At 41.0% G+C, this 15380-nt stretch overlaps 1 protein-coding gene across 1 annotated transcript in view; it reads left to right on the forward strand.

Annotated features, from left to right (window-relative positions):
* Positions 1–15380, forward strand: part of LOC137333057 (copper-transporting ATPase 1-like) — a 73752-nt gene that overhangs the window by 31373 nt on the left and 26999 nt on the right. The window contains exons 6-12 of the mRNA XM_067997152.1: positions 3979–4142; positions 4644–4805; positions 5888–5964; positions 9311–9533; positions 12661–12894; positions 14608–14699; positions 14905–15032. Coding sequence (XP_067853253.1) covers positions 3979–4142; positions 4644–4805; positions 5888–5964; positions 9311–9533; positions 12661–12894; positions 14608–14699; positions 14905–15032 — 1080 coding nt within the window. The remainder of the gene's footprint in view (positions 1–3978; positions 4143–4643; positions 4806–5887; positions 5965–9310; positions 9534–12660; positions 12895–14607; positions 14700–14904; positions 15033–15380) is intronic.

The raw sequence follows: 15380 nt of genomic DNA on the forward strand, positions 1-15380 counted from the left end.
AAAATAATTCCCTGATTATACTCTTGTGTGATGAAACTTCTGCAAAGATGACGTCTCAGCCTTCTCTCACATCTAGCCTTCAACCCCTCTCTTCCCTTCATGCAATTTTTCTTGTCTTTATCATCGATACTACTATAATTGGTACTTTCTTTTCTTTTCTCTCTTGTTCCTGCTAACTCTAAGTGAGTCATCCTATATGATTTTCCTTCTCTTTTTAACCCCACTTTGCTGAAATTGAGCCACATCACTCAGTTTCCAACTCATTGGGTGTGAATTTAACCCCCCTGGACAGGGTGAGGTTGAAAATTTAAAAATTGCAAACCTGACCCCAACACTCCTCCAACGCACCTACTTCGGATTTTAACGGAGACAGGTTTGGGGGTGGGCGACTAACCTCTCTGGAGGCGGGTCCATCTGTAAAATATTTGAACAAGGCTGCTTGCCTCAAATTTAACCTCTGTTTCACATTTAACTCCTGGGGGCCGGATTTTTTGGACCTCTAGAAGCCTGGCAGCTGAAGCGAGTCGAGAACCGCTGGATGGAACAGCTAAGAGTCTTTCTAGCACTGCGTGTGGGTTGTGAGGAGCAGGAGTGCTTCCCTCCGGCCCACCAAGCTACCTTGTAATCCACCCCATGATCTGACCCCTGATGTCCACTTCTGCCGCCTGATGTCCACTTCCGCCGCTGCACCCCCCCCCCCCCCCCCCCCCCCCCCCACCAAATGTCCGACTAACCTCTGCTCTCTGGCTGACTGCGGCCGGGAGACTGATTCGAAAAATTTGAAAAAGGTCCTGCTGTTAAATTTGGCAGGACCTCTGGGAAACCCGTATTTCCGGGATATCTGGCCGCTAAGTGTATCTCTTTTCTTCCCCCGCCCCCATGCTCCCTCTCTGTTATTATCAGGGCTATTCTTTCCCAGTACCTCAAAACTGGAACTCCTAATCTTGTATTTTCCCTGCCTCCTACAACCTACAGGCTTTTAAAACTCAACCTTCAGTGTCCCGCAGAAAGAATAGCCGTTTGGGTACTGTGCCTTCACAGTCTGACCAGATCCAATCAATCTGACCGCTTACTTCAATTTAATTATTTTTCTTCAGTACGTATTAAATACGTGGAGAATAAGTTGTTTGTGAATCAACATGAGGTTGTAATGTAATTTTGGCTTTCAAATGACATCTATAAATTACCCCAGTTGCGCTTGACATTCTTTGAACTGCTTGATTAAATTATAGCCTTGTTAGTCACTTTCAATCGTCTTTTTCATTTCTAATTGTATAGTACAAAATTTAAGATGATTTTGTAGATTTAATTTTGAACTGGTTGAAAAAGTGTGGATTAAATTTATAAAGTAAAATTCAGAAATTTGTTTTCTAAATAATACGATTTACAGGCCTCCACAGAAAGGAGCTGTACACTTCAATTTTAGCATTTATGTATCAATGTTATCAAAGTTTTGTGTGCGTAACTTGTATCATTGTAAACTGCCTCAAACCTTGCTGAATGTGACTGCACAGATGCTGAGAATCAATTTCACAAAAACCCCCTGTCCTCAGTCCCAAGTACTTCCAGACCTCCCACATCACATTCGCAGCACTCCTGTGATGCCATTGGTATCCAGTTGTCATTGCTCCCACTTGCTTCAGACTGCCTGGACGTACTGCTTTCACACCAACCCAAGGTATTTTATCGTGGTGTGGTTTCAGCTGAATCCCAGCCTTGAGCCTCTTTCCCCTCTATGCTTGCAGCCAACTGTCTTTCTCCCTATCCCCCATGCCTCAAGATCTCAATTTGACACTGAAACTCAGTCTCAGCATAAGTTTGCCCCCCAATCTTCAGCTCCAATCTTCCACATCAAACCAATGTATTTTCCCATGATGCAGCTTCAGTCTAAGCCCCATTTCCAGCCTGTATCGTCCCACACAACAGACCAAGGATTTTCTAACCACTTTTGCCCACTCACCCTCCTGACCACCAATCTTACACTTGGCACAACCCGGCGTTAGTCCTGGCTGCAGCCTGCAGCTCAACCCATCATCCAGTAGTCACCCAAAATATGTATATTTGATGAAATATATATTACACCAATTAAGTTTATGCTTGTTTAAAACACACACACACACACACACACACACACACACACACACACACACAATTCTCCTCATATGTCACATAGTGAACATTGTGTATTTTTCTCATGCTCATCTACTTTAATTATGATTGCCAGATGATTGAGGCTCACTGATTTATTTATTTCTCTAACCTTGAAGAGTGAACAACAACAGACGTACTTATTTATGTAACTACAGCACTTTATACACACAGATTTATTTATTCTAGAATTGTAACTGTAGATCTGAGGTACACATGGTTCTGATAATGTCATGGTCACAGGCTCATTTCCTGTGCCTGACACTAAATATATTTTTTTATGGGTACGATAGTGTAGTGGTTATGTTGGACTAGTAATCCAGAGGTCTGGACTAATAATCCCAAGAACGTGAGTTCAAATCCCACTATGAGCATTTGAATTCAGTTTTTTTTAAAATCTAGAATTAAAAAGCTGGTATTGGTAGAAGTGAACATGAACCCTCATCCACGCCATTGTTACTTCCAGACTCAGTTTTTCCAATGCTGTCTTGGTCAGCCTCCCACCTTACACCCTCTGTAAACTTGAGCTCAACCAAAGCTCTGCTGCACGTATCCTAACTCGCACCAAGACCCATTCACCCATCACCCGTGCTCACTGATCTACATTGGCTCCCAGTCCGGCTACGTCTCAATTTTAAAATTCTCATCCTTTTCTTAAAATCCCTCCATGGCTTTGCCCCATCCAATCTCGTGACCTCCTCCTAGACTCTCCTAGATTTCTGCACTCCTCCAATTCTGACCTCTTGCGCATCTCCGATTTTAATTGCTCCACCATTGGCTGCCGTGCCTTCAGCTGCCCAGACCCTAATCCCTGAAATTCCCTCCCGAAACCCCTCTGCCACTCTAACTCTCTCTCCTCCTTTTAAGACGCTCCTTAAAACCTACCTCTTTGACCAAGCTTTTGGTCACCTGTCCTAATATCTCTTTATGTGGCTCATTGTCAAATTTTGTTTGGTAACACTCCTGTGAAGCGCTTTGGAACCGCTTACTATGTTAAAGGTACTATATAAATTCAAGTTGTTGTTGGATTGTCACTAGGGAAGGAAACCATACCTGGTCTGGCCTATATATGACTCTAGTCTCACACCAACGTGGTTGATTCTTAACTTTCCTTTGAAGTTGTCTAGTAAGCCATTCTGTTGTGTCAAACTGCAACAAAGAACTGCAGCCCACCACCATCACCTCAGGACGATTAGGGATGGGCAATAAATGCTGGCTTTGCCAGGGGAAACCTGCATGGGGAGTGTGTGGAAAAGAAGCTGCATATACTTATAGGAGATTTTCATCACTTATCCAGTTGTGCTGAGGTCTTGTGCAGAGCTCCTACTGCTTCTTTAACTGAGATCTGTGGAGACTTGGGCTTCTGGGCTGTATATGTTTGTCCAGGTTAATCACAAAGAAAAAGCAAATCTGGCCATGCTGTGGGAAGATCAAGTCAGAAACTTTTTTTTAAATAAAAAGCTCCTGCCTTCATTAATTTTAGAGTTAAAAATCTGTGTCTCGAATTTTGTTCCTGGCTTATAATTCACATTAATATTTTCACTTTGTCCTATTGAGTTTTTTTTTCCTAAATGTACAAAATACATTGACAAATCTTGGCTGAAAATCAGCGTCCAGGCATTAAATAACCTAACTAAAGTACTACTTCTTAACCTCTTGCATCTTAATTAATAGCTCCTGCTTTTAACCTCTCAACAACTACAAATCGTTCGCAGTATGTGAGTATTGATGGTACCACAATGATTTTGAAATAGTTTTGAGAGTTAAAAGCAGGAGTCACAATGCAGTATTTTAGTTGACTGTGAATTTTGCACTTTCCTTTCTGCCAAGGTATATATTCTGTGCTGGTTGCCCTAATGGCAGGAAAAGCTGAAGTGAGGTATAACCCAGCCATCATAAAGCCCCCAGACATTGCTGAGTTGATCAAGGAGCTGGGGTTTGGAGCCTCTGTGCTGGAGGACCACGATGGATCAGATGGTCACTTGGAACTTGTTGTGAGTATTCAGTTCAAATATTGTTAAATTGTTCACAGTATCAAGTGAAGCATTCCCAACCACCCAGAAATTTCATAGTGAAATACATAGCTACTGCCAACCCTGACCGGTTAGATGTTTAGAAATACTTTTCACGGTCTTGGTAAAACATTGGGGTTCAGTAAGCCATTACATTATGTCTCACTTGAATAACTAAACTTGCAAGCCATCAACAGGCCAAATGTTGACTGTGCGCTGCAAAAATCGGAGCTGTGAATTGTTGCATTTTTCTGTTGAATGGTGGTGAGCAGCCTGCCAGCAGATGCAGGGTGCTACGATTTACCTTCCCTGATGGAGGAAGATAACTCTTGGTGTCTGACTATGATGTGTTACTGGTAGTAGTCCGGAGATATGTTCTCATCTGGAATGGCACGTGTGGGAATGAAGAAACTTACTTTAACTTTAACAGTGAAATGGATAACAAGTGGTGTTTAATCAGGTATTTCTTAAACTTTTACCAAGGTGCGAGGGATGACTTGTGCCTCATGTGTCCATAACATTGAATCAAAACTCATGAAAACCAAAGGTATATTGTATACATCTGTTGCTCTTGCAACCAATAAAGCACACATCAAATTTGATCCAGAGTGCATTGGGCCTCGTGATGTCATCAAATGCATTGAGGTGAGTTTTTAATATTTTGTGTTATAAACTGAGACAATTTGAAGGTGCCTTATAAATATATTACAGCTGTATGTTGTAGTGTAATGTGCTGTTGCTTGAATATGCTGTGTCATGGATTGGAAGGTTCCAAATTGCCTACTTGCTTTGGTTATCGCTGTCTTCCATTGCTTAGGTACGGCGAGCCCATTAACACTCCAGGTCTATTTCTGCTTCCCACTTGGAAAATTCTATCCACCCCTGGAGTTGCTTGAGGAACAGGGTAATGGTGATTGTGTTTGACTGCATATAGCACAGGCACTACTGGCTTAAGCATATTTATGATTCCTAATCCCTCTGTTGGATAAACAGTGTCAAACAGATATTTCATGTGTTTTATTTATTACATTGGGGATATCTTAAACATCCATTCTTTTCACCACCGGTGCACCATGGCGCAAAGTGTACTATGTGCAGGATACACCGTAGGAACTCGCCAAGGCTTCTTCGACAGCACCCCCTCAACCCACGGCCTTGACCACCTAGAAGGTCAAGTGCAGCAGGAGCATGGGAATACCATCACCTACCATGTTCCCCTCCAAGTCACAAACCATCCTAACTTGGACATATATGGCTATTCATTCATCATGGCTGGGTCAAAATCTTGGCATTCCCTACCTAACAGCAGTGTTGGAATACCTTCACCATATGGATTGCAGTGGTTCAAGAAGGCGCACCACCACCTTCTCGAGGACAATTAGGGATGGGCAATAAATGCCGGCCTTGCTAGCAACGGCCATATCCTGAGAATGAATTTTAAAAAAAAATATGAATAACCTTTATATGAAAAATGGTAAATATTCAGTAAAAATGATTGTCTTCATTGACAAGTCTGTTCAAACACTGAGTAACTGGATTGAAGATACACCATATCCTTTCATGTTTAAAACAATAAATCTGGATTTAAATAAAGAACTGAGTTATGCATTGTGGCTGGACAGTGTTAACCCACTGCACAAATGCTGCTGAATGAATGATTTTGTCAAGATGGTGAAAGGAACGGATAACATCATGTTGGAGCCCTGATTCTTTGTTTGTTTGTGTAGGATCTAGGCTTTGAGGCTTCCTTAGACAAAAAAGACCGCTCTGCTAGCCACCTGGATCACCGAGAAGAAATCAGACGGTAAATTCCATGCTTGAAGTTAACCTTCAAATGATCAAAAATGATTTGTAAAATGTTCAGTGATTTTGAAAGACTGAATAATAGAGTCTGAGGCATGCTCCACTAAAGTCTTGTATGCAGATTTCCTACTTTTTTTTCTGTTTACTTTTTGTTATAGATCGCATTGTCCCATGGTGGACAGTAATGGATGGGCAACACATGATTAGGCTTGAAGTCATATCAAATTTTATTTTACTGAATGATTCGGGGAATCCTATAGCTTCTAAATGTTGTAGCTATTGGACCTGCCCCATTGTCTACCCAGCCCCATCGTCTGCCAATGCCATTCCATAGAACCGCAGAAGTTTACAGCACAGAAGGAAACCATTCAGTATTTGTACCAGCCCTTTGCCTCATAATCTAAAACTTATCACCCTGCCTCACTATCTTTCCATAGCCCTATATCTTCCTTTGCTTCAGATATTTATCTAGTTTTCCTTTTGGAAAACGCAATGCTCTCTACTTACCACTCCCTATGGCAAAACATTCCATGCTGCCACACCCACTGTGTGAAGAAATTTCTTCCGACCTTTCCTCACTCACTTTTGGTGATAACTTTAAATCGCTTCCCCCTAGTCATTGATGTCCCCTTGTCGTTGCATTCCTAACTAGAGGAAATAGTCTTGCCCTATTCAATTTATCAAAACTCTTCATAATTTTAAAAACCTCTACTAAATCTTCCCTTAGCTCTCTCTTATCCAGTGAAAATAGTTCCAGTATTTCAAGTAGTCGTAACTATAGTTTCCCATCAACGGTGAAGACTGTTATTAACAATATCTGATCAGGTGTATGAAAGATTATTGGGAAAGGACAGAGAATTGGAATTGAAGTTTTATAGATTGAAGAGTTGTTGGGGGGGAAAAAATTGCTTGACGTGAAAGAGGAAACTGAGCATTTTCTAGCACCCCCAGCAGGCAGTGAGCAATGCAAATGGGGGAGTTCCATTTGAGGTCAAAGACCATGGGTCAATCACGTCAATGCATGAAAAAGGATTAAAGGTGTAGCTGTCAAACATAAGAGATGTTTCAATTTCGAGAGAAACTGTCTGAACAATTGAAAAAAATTAAATTTTCATTGCTCTACTAAAGGATAAGGAGGAGGTCAAGATATTGTGAATTAGTTGTTTCATTGTGAGAATTGGAGGTTATAAACATTGAGGGTCTGCAATCTGAAGAAAGTTGATAAATATAGAGTGGAATTATCAGGAAAATCATGCGTGATGAATGGAGGAGGCTGTTGAAGGAACAGTGTTGGTAGAGGCCAAAGCCCTGGGCAATCCCTGGGCAAGAGAATCAGAGGATGAATGGTGAACTACTGTACAGGTAGAGCAACTAGAGAGGAAAGTAAATATCTAAGTAAATGTTTTGGTAGGAGGCTTATATGATGGTAACTTGTCTAGTAGAGCAAGGTTCTGGATCACACCAAAGCTTTGGAACTGTTCAAGGCATTGATGGATGAGTCAATAAAGTGGTCAAGAGCAGAGTTCTAGAGGTGCCTGAAAACCATACTGGCAATAATGGATACGTCAAAATTTTCAAGGTAATCAATAATTTTAATGTTTAAAAACGGCATCCACATATTGATATAAGGGTAACAGGGAAAAAGTTAGGAGGGATCTTTTTTCTTAAGTTTACAGTAAAGATAACAAAACAAGAAGGAAAATTAAAGACATAGAATCATAGAAGTTTACAACATGGAAACAGGCCCTTCGGCCCAACATGTCCATGTCGCCCAGTTTATACCACTAAGCTAGTCCCAATTGCCTGCGCTTGGTCCATATCCCTCTATACCCATCTTACCCATGTAACTGTCCAAATGCTTTTTAAAAGACAAAATTGTACCCGCCTCTACTACTGCCTCTGGCAGCTCGTTCCAGACACTCACCACCCTTTCAGTGAAAAAATTGCCCCTCTGGACCCTTTTGTATCTCTCCCCTCTCACCTTAAATCTATGCCCCCTCGTTATTGACTCCCCTACCTTTGGGAAAAGATTTTGACTCTCAACCTTATCTATGCCCCTCATTATTTTATAGACTTCTATAAGATCACCCCGAAACCTCCTACTCTCCAGGGAAAAAGTCTCAGTCTATCCAACCTCTCCCTGTAAGTCAAACCATCAAGTCCCGGTAGCATCCTAGTAAATCTTTTCTGCACTCTTTCTAGTTTAATAATATCCTTTCTATAATAGGGTGACCAGAACTGTACACAGTATTCCAAGTGTGGCCTTACTAATGTCTTGTACAACTTCAACAAGACATCCCAACTCCTGTATTCAATGTTCTGACCAATGAAACCAAGCATGCTGAATGCCTTCTTCACCATCGTATCCACCTGTGACTCCACTTTCAAGGAGCTATGAACCTGTACTCCTAGATCTCTTTGGCATAAGAGATGGTTAAGCTCAGAGGCATACCTTGAGAAGATGGAAGTGATGCTATCAGGAAGTCTTATTGGAGTCCAGAGATTTGATTATTATACTATTCAAAAAATTATCCCCTACTTCCCCATGGGGAAAAGCAGCAGCTTTCTGTGTCACCTTCCATCTGATGGCGAGCTGAGATCAGGAACTCCAGGTTGAGGGAATTGCAGACATAAATTTGTGTCCTTGTGTTGATGCATCGCTACAGTTTTTAAAATTGTAGTTATTGACTCACTACTGTAAAGTAGTACTTGTGTCAATAATATTGTTTGATCTGACTGGAAATGAAGTCTCACCTGCATTTCAATGCAATAGCTGTGGGCACATGTTTGTACCGAAAAACTGGGAACACAAAATAAATGAATAGCTTTTTATGTATTTGGGAGGGGGAGAAAGTTTTGCTGTTGAAATGATAAAAGTTGAATGTTATTTACATTTTACGAGATCAATTTTAAACAGATCGAAGCAAGAAAGGATATCACTACAGGCAACAGGAAAACCTATCCACTAGTCCCAGCAACGTTTGTGTCCAGTTTAGATACAGCACAGATTAGATGCTGGGTAAAGCTTGCATTTTACACCACTGCAACAATAATGCAACGGTGTGACATTTCCATTTCACACACCAGTCTTCTTTGTGACTTTCCAGAATGAGAATCGATAAAGTGAAAATTAGCGGAGAGTATTTTGAGCACTGGATTGAAACTAAACTCATTTTAATGTCGGATCCTTAAAACTGACTGAAAGCTATTCAGCCTGGCCTCGTCATCAAGTTGAAAGGATAGTGTCGCCCAATTCAGCACTAACAATTTTTTAAGGCTGTGTATATTTTAACCCGTTAACAACTGCTAATGATTAAAAGGCTTTTATTGTGACTTATTTTTCTCAGATGGAGGCGATCCTTCCTGATCAGTCTATTTTTTTGCATTCCTGTGATGATCATGATGATTTACATGATTGTTGCAGATCATGCATTCTACAGGAGCCATCACAATGGTTCGACTACTGATGAGCTTGAAGAACACCACGCCTCAATGTTTCTTGAGCGGCAGCTCCTTCCTGGGCTGTCCATTATGAATTTGCTGTCCTTCATACTCTGCGTTCCAGTTCAGGTATGTACCGTTGTCTGACACAGGTGTGGTGAACCTAATTTTTATTCTGTATCTGGATACATAGTATCATAGTAGGTACAGCACAGGAGGAGGCCATTAGCCCCATCGTGCCTGTGCCGGCTCTTTGAAAAAGCTATCCAATTAGTTCCATTCCCCATCGCCCTGTAAATTTTTTTCCCTTCAAGTGTTTATCTAATTCCCTTTAGAAAAATACTATTGAATCTGCTTCCATTACCCTTTCAAAAAGTGCATTCCAGATCATTACAACCCGCTGCGTAAAAAAGTTTCCTCATGTCGCCTCTGGCTCTTTTGCCGATCACCTTAAATCTGTGTCCTCTGGTCACTGACCCTTCTGCCACTGGAAACGGTTTCTCCTTATTTAGTCTATCAAAACCCTTCATGATTTTGAACAACTCTATCAAATCTCCCCTTAACCATCTCTGTTCTAAGGAGAACAACCCCAGCTTTTCCAGTCTCTCCACATAACTTGAAGTCCCTCATCCCTGGTACCATTCTGTTAAATCTCTTCTGCATCCTCTGTAAGGCCTTGACACCCTTCCTAAAGTATGGTGCCCAGAATTGAACACAATACTCCAGCTGAGGCTTAACCAGTGTTTTATAAAGGTTTAGCATAACTTCCTTGCTTTTGTACTCTATGCCTCTATTTATGAAGCTGACAATCCCGTTTGCCTTTTTAACAGCCTTTTCAACTTGTCCTGCCACCTTCAAAGATTTGTGTACATACACCCCCAGGTGTCTCTGTTCCTGCACTCCCTTTAAAATTGTGCCATTTAGTTTATATTGCTTCTCCTCATTCTTCCTACCAAAATGCATCACTTCACACTTTTGTGTAAAATTTCATCTACCATGTGTTTGCCCATTTCACCAGTCTGTCCTCCTGAAGTCTGTTCGTATCCTCCATATTGTTTACTACATTTTTGAGTTTTGTCTCATCTGCAGACTTTGAAATTATGACCCTCTTTATCCAAGTCCAGGTCATTAATATATATCAAAAAGAGCAGTGGTCATAATATTGATCCATGGGGAACACCACTGTATATTTCCCTCCAGTCTGAAAAACAACCGTTCACCATTACTCTCTGCTTTCTGACCCGTAGCCAATTTTGTATCCAAGCTGCCACTGTCCCTTTAATCCCATGGGCTTTCATTTTGCTCAAGTCTATTATGTGGTACTTTATCAAGTGCCTTTTGAAAGTCCATATACATATCATCAACTGCACTGCCCTTATCAATCCTCTCCGTTACTTCATCAAAGACATCATGAACATGTAAAGGGGCAGTATGTCTTAATTGCTGTTGTGAAATTGTGAAACTAGGGTTGTATTCCCTGGAATTTAGACGGTTACGGGGTGATTTGATTGAAGTTTTCAAGATATTAAGGGGAACTAATTCTGCTGGTTGGGGAGTCTAGGACTAGGGGACATAGCCTAAAAATCAGAGGCAGGACTTTCAGGAGTGAAGTTAGGAAACACTTCTAAACACAAAGCATGGTAGAAGTTTGGAACACTCTCCTGTAAACGGCAGCTGATGTTAGCTGAATTGTTAATCTTAAATCTAAGATTGATAGATTTTTGTTAACCAATGGTATTAAGGGATATGGGGCTAAGCGGGGTATATGGAACCAGGTCACAGATCAGCCATGATTTCTTTGAATGGCGGAACAGGCTCAAGGGGCTAAATGGCCTACTCCTGTTTCGACCATTAGCAGTTAGCCCATTAAAATACAGATATTTATAAAAGTTTTTTTCCTCTCCATTTTCTGCCCACCTCTTCTGAAGTTGTTGATTCCTTGCTTGTGTGTGGTCCCATTGACCGGTGGTCACTCTTCATCTGTAAGCCTGGACGTTGAGCACTGACCAACTGTTAGACCAACATATCACAGCCAAGCCTGTCCCCACACACACGCTTTCCAGCAGAAAACTATGGCTGATTTTTTTGTTTTCCCTTCCCCATTTCAGGGATACTGAGGCCCATTGTAGCACCCCATACCACTGTCTCACTTGAAATATCTAACTGCAGATTAAGGATTAAGCCTGGACTTTTAACTTCTATATGACCCACTTCCATACGAATATATTACACTTGCCACTCAGCCATCAGAAAGCACTAAAAGAAATCGTAAAAGGAATAGAGCATTGTTTCCTTTCAACATTCCCATTTTAAAAATGATCTGCCTGTGCAGACTGCTGCTGTGCATTTCTGCCCACTGACACTTAATTTTGGAAGGAGGCAGTAGAGATTTCTTAAAACAACTATGGGGGAAGGAATGGACAACACTGCTGTGGTGTCGGCAGTGTTGTCCACAAAATCTGGGCTGACACTCCTGTGTAGTAGTGAGGGAGCGCTGCACTGTCGGAGGTGCCGTCTTTTGGATGAGACGATAAACTGAGGCCCCAACTGCCCCCTCGGGTGGAGGTACAAGATCCCATGGCACCATTTTGAAGAAACGCAGCGGACTTCTCCCCGGTGTCCTGGCCAACATTTAGCCCTCAACCGAAAAATAGATTATCTGGTCATTATCATGTTGCTGATTGTGGGACCTTGCCATGTGCAAAGTGTTTCCTACCTTATAACAGTGACGACACTCCAAAAGTATTTAATTGGTTGTAAAGCGCTTTAGGACGTCCTGAGGTTGTGAAAGGCGCTATATAAATGCAAGTCTTTGTTCTGCAGAGCTATTAAAGAACTGTCATTCTCATTTACAAAATGGGAAGAGGCAAAACCAGATGAAGCATTCAGCTCCTCAAATCTGATCTTCTGGCCACCACTTTCTCTGAATAAACCAGCACCTGTCAGAAGCTCCACTTGTTGGTGATAAGTAGTCCCTCAGGTTTTCGGCCATGTCTGCTGAGTGTGTCAGTTTTGGCATATGGTAAATTGAAGCACAGTTGCACAGTGCTGAATCCTGACCTCTAGTGACTGATTTTATTTTCGCTGTTTACATTTACCACACCTTTGCTCTAAACTGATTCTGATTAGCAGTGGTGTTAATGAAAGTGGTGCATTGCAAGGTGATTGCTGGGAATGTTAAATATATTTTGTTGTTTTGCATTTTCAAATTGTCAAGATGTAAATTTTTAACCAGAGGTTAAACTTGTTCTTTCAGTTTGTAGGTGGGTGGTACTTCTACATCCAAGCGTACAAGGCACTCAAACATAAAACTGCCAACATGGATGTGCTGATAGTCCTAGCTACAACTATTGCTTTTTTGTACTCCTGCATTGTTCTGGCCATTGCTATGATGGAACAGGCCAAAGTGAACCCTATAACCTTCTTCGATACACCTCCAATGCTGTTTGTCTTCATTGGTTTGGGACGGTGGCTTGAGCACATAGCAAAGGTGAGGAAAGAAAAGACTAACTTTATTAGTGCTGTGATTTCATTTTCCTTTTTTTATTATTCTTTGCCCATTTTCTTCCCTTCCCTTCTGTCCTGAAGGTGCTGATTCTTGCTTGGGTATGGTTCCATAGTGCGGGTCATCACCGGTACTTCATCCGAATGATGAGAATTGATAAGTTAACTTTGACCATGAGTATAGAGAAGCTCTTTGAATGGTGTGATGTTGTGGCTGAACCTGAAGCTGTCTTCACCTGAAAACCACATGTACACCTTTACCAAAGTTCACTGATGACTTCAGAATGACGAACCATGACCAATGTTTATTTTTCCCTCAGGTACTGAGATCAGTTGCAGTGCTCTTGTCACTACTATGGCTGAGATCGGACAACTCAGCTTAGACGTGGAATTAAATGTGGGACCTTGTGCTGTTCACCAATTCTCTAGGCCATCAAGGGAGTTTGTGGCTTCATGGTCATGGCCACGCTCACATGTCTCCCAACAGCTGGCTCAGTTTGATCTTCTGCAGATGTGCCTGGGGAGGAAAGCTGTTTATGGAAGGCACTTGGCTGTGGAGGTCCGCAGGCTATAGTTGAATGGTGAAGAAGTAAGGGTGAAAGAATATTCTGGACTTCTCAATTTACCTATGGGTATCAGACATCTTTACACACAACTTTCACTCAGGAGGTTAAATGGGTGAATTAGAGTCTATGGTAATCAATCGTACATGTCTGTGGAAGAAGTGGGTTTGATTGGCCAAATGTCCTTTTCTTATTTCACATTTTATGTTCAGAGATATAATATAATTTTGTGAAAATATTTGAGTGGCCCAGAAATGGCACACCTTCTGACTCCAAGCAGATCCGGAACTCAGCAGAGTGAGGGTTTGAATTTCATCCAGTGCTATGGCACAGCACTGTTCCAGCATTGTTGCTGTGCCACCTACCCGTAAAATTCTTTTTTTTAAATGTACATTCCCTTTTCAGTGTTGAGATCTAGCAAAATAGCCAATGAATGACAGTGCAATTATAATAAATATATGAATGCTGGTACAGTTCTGATCTCTAATTAGATGCCACTTACATATTTAGTAAATATATCGCTTGGAATTTCCGCAGGAGTTCTTTGGTTGGAGGTTGACGGAGCCCCCGAGAAGTGGCGTAAACAGCTGTTTATGCTGTTTTGCCAGGGTTTCTGCTGAAGTTACAACAAGAAATCGGGAGTACCCTGCGGAAATTTAGGACCTCTATCTATGTTGCATACGAAGAATGTTAATGCCACCTCAGCAGAACACGCAAAGAGCAAATTCTTTTCTTCTCTATTTTGACTTTTTGAATACATTTTGTGTAAATATTTTGAGATGAATATTCATAACTATTTTAATTCCAGACTTCAGTTACATAAAATTTTCTAATTGCATAATTATGAATATGCAAATTAGAATGGTTAAACAAGTTGAATTTACCCAGTTGAACTTCTGAAGTTTGACAGTAATGTATTGAAAGAGTGTTTGAAGTCAGTGTGTTGTTCAGCAGTCTAATCACACTAATATTGGTGGAATTTTAATCTCATCAGAACTTCTGTACCATCACTGGGTGAAGCTGGCCTGTTTTTAGCTATGCTGCTTCCCTGCGATTGAAGGAATAACTGATTTATTTATCATTGCAACTTTTCTGAATATACAGTTTTTAAAATTAGATCGTTTTTATTGTTGCAGAGCAAGACATCTGAAGCACTTGCAAAGCTGATGTCATTGCAGGCGACTGAGGCAACTATAGTGAAGATAAACAGTGATCATTCCATTTTAAGGTGTGTGCTTTTCTAAAAAAAAATTGTTTCCAACATATATAATGCCTATCATATGATCAATTTATCTATAGTTATTGTCTCTGACTCTTATTTTGTGAAATAAATCTTCCTTCATTGTTGCTCAAGAACAATTAATCAATTTGAACTGTTCGGGCAAATTGTGATTGACCAATACCATTTTCTTTTTCTCGCAATGGCTTCTTAGTGAAGAGAAAATTGACGTGGAGTTGGTACAACGAGGGGACATTGTAAAGGTGGTCCCAGGCGATAAATTCCCTGTCGATGGCAGAGTGATTGAAGGGCATTCAATGGCTGATGAATCTCTGATTACTGGTAAGAAAGAGAGAACAACTTTCCATGTCAGTAAATCAGAAACAATATTCAAATCTTTGAGTGTTCAGGGAGTGCTCGTGGGAATGTCCATTTACACTCAAAACATTACAAACCTAAGCAGAGCATTTTTTAAGATAACGAGGAGGTCCAAGTGATCACCTGAGCATTTTGTAGAAATGATTTCACATCGCACAGTGTTATTCTCCATGCAGCTTTAGGCGTAAGCAATGTGAGATTACTTCCCCAGCATTGCAGTTCCAGCGTCAGATTGGAAACCACTATACGACAATGTGGAAGTGTTATTATAAATGCAACCTTGAAGTATTGAGTGAAGATTATACTCAACTT

The sequence above is a fragment of the Heptranchias perlo genome, chromosome 15 (assembly GCF_035084215.1).
Source record: "Heptranchias perlo isolate sHepPer1 chromosome 15, sHepPer1.hap1, whole genome shotgun sequence".
In the NCBI taxonomy this organism is placed as follows: Eukaryota; Metazoa; Chordata; class Chondrichthyes; order Hexanchiformes; family Hexanchidae; genus Heptranchias; species Heptranchias perlo.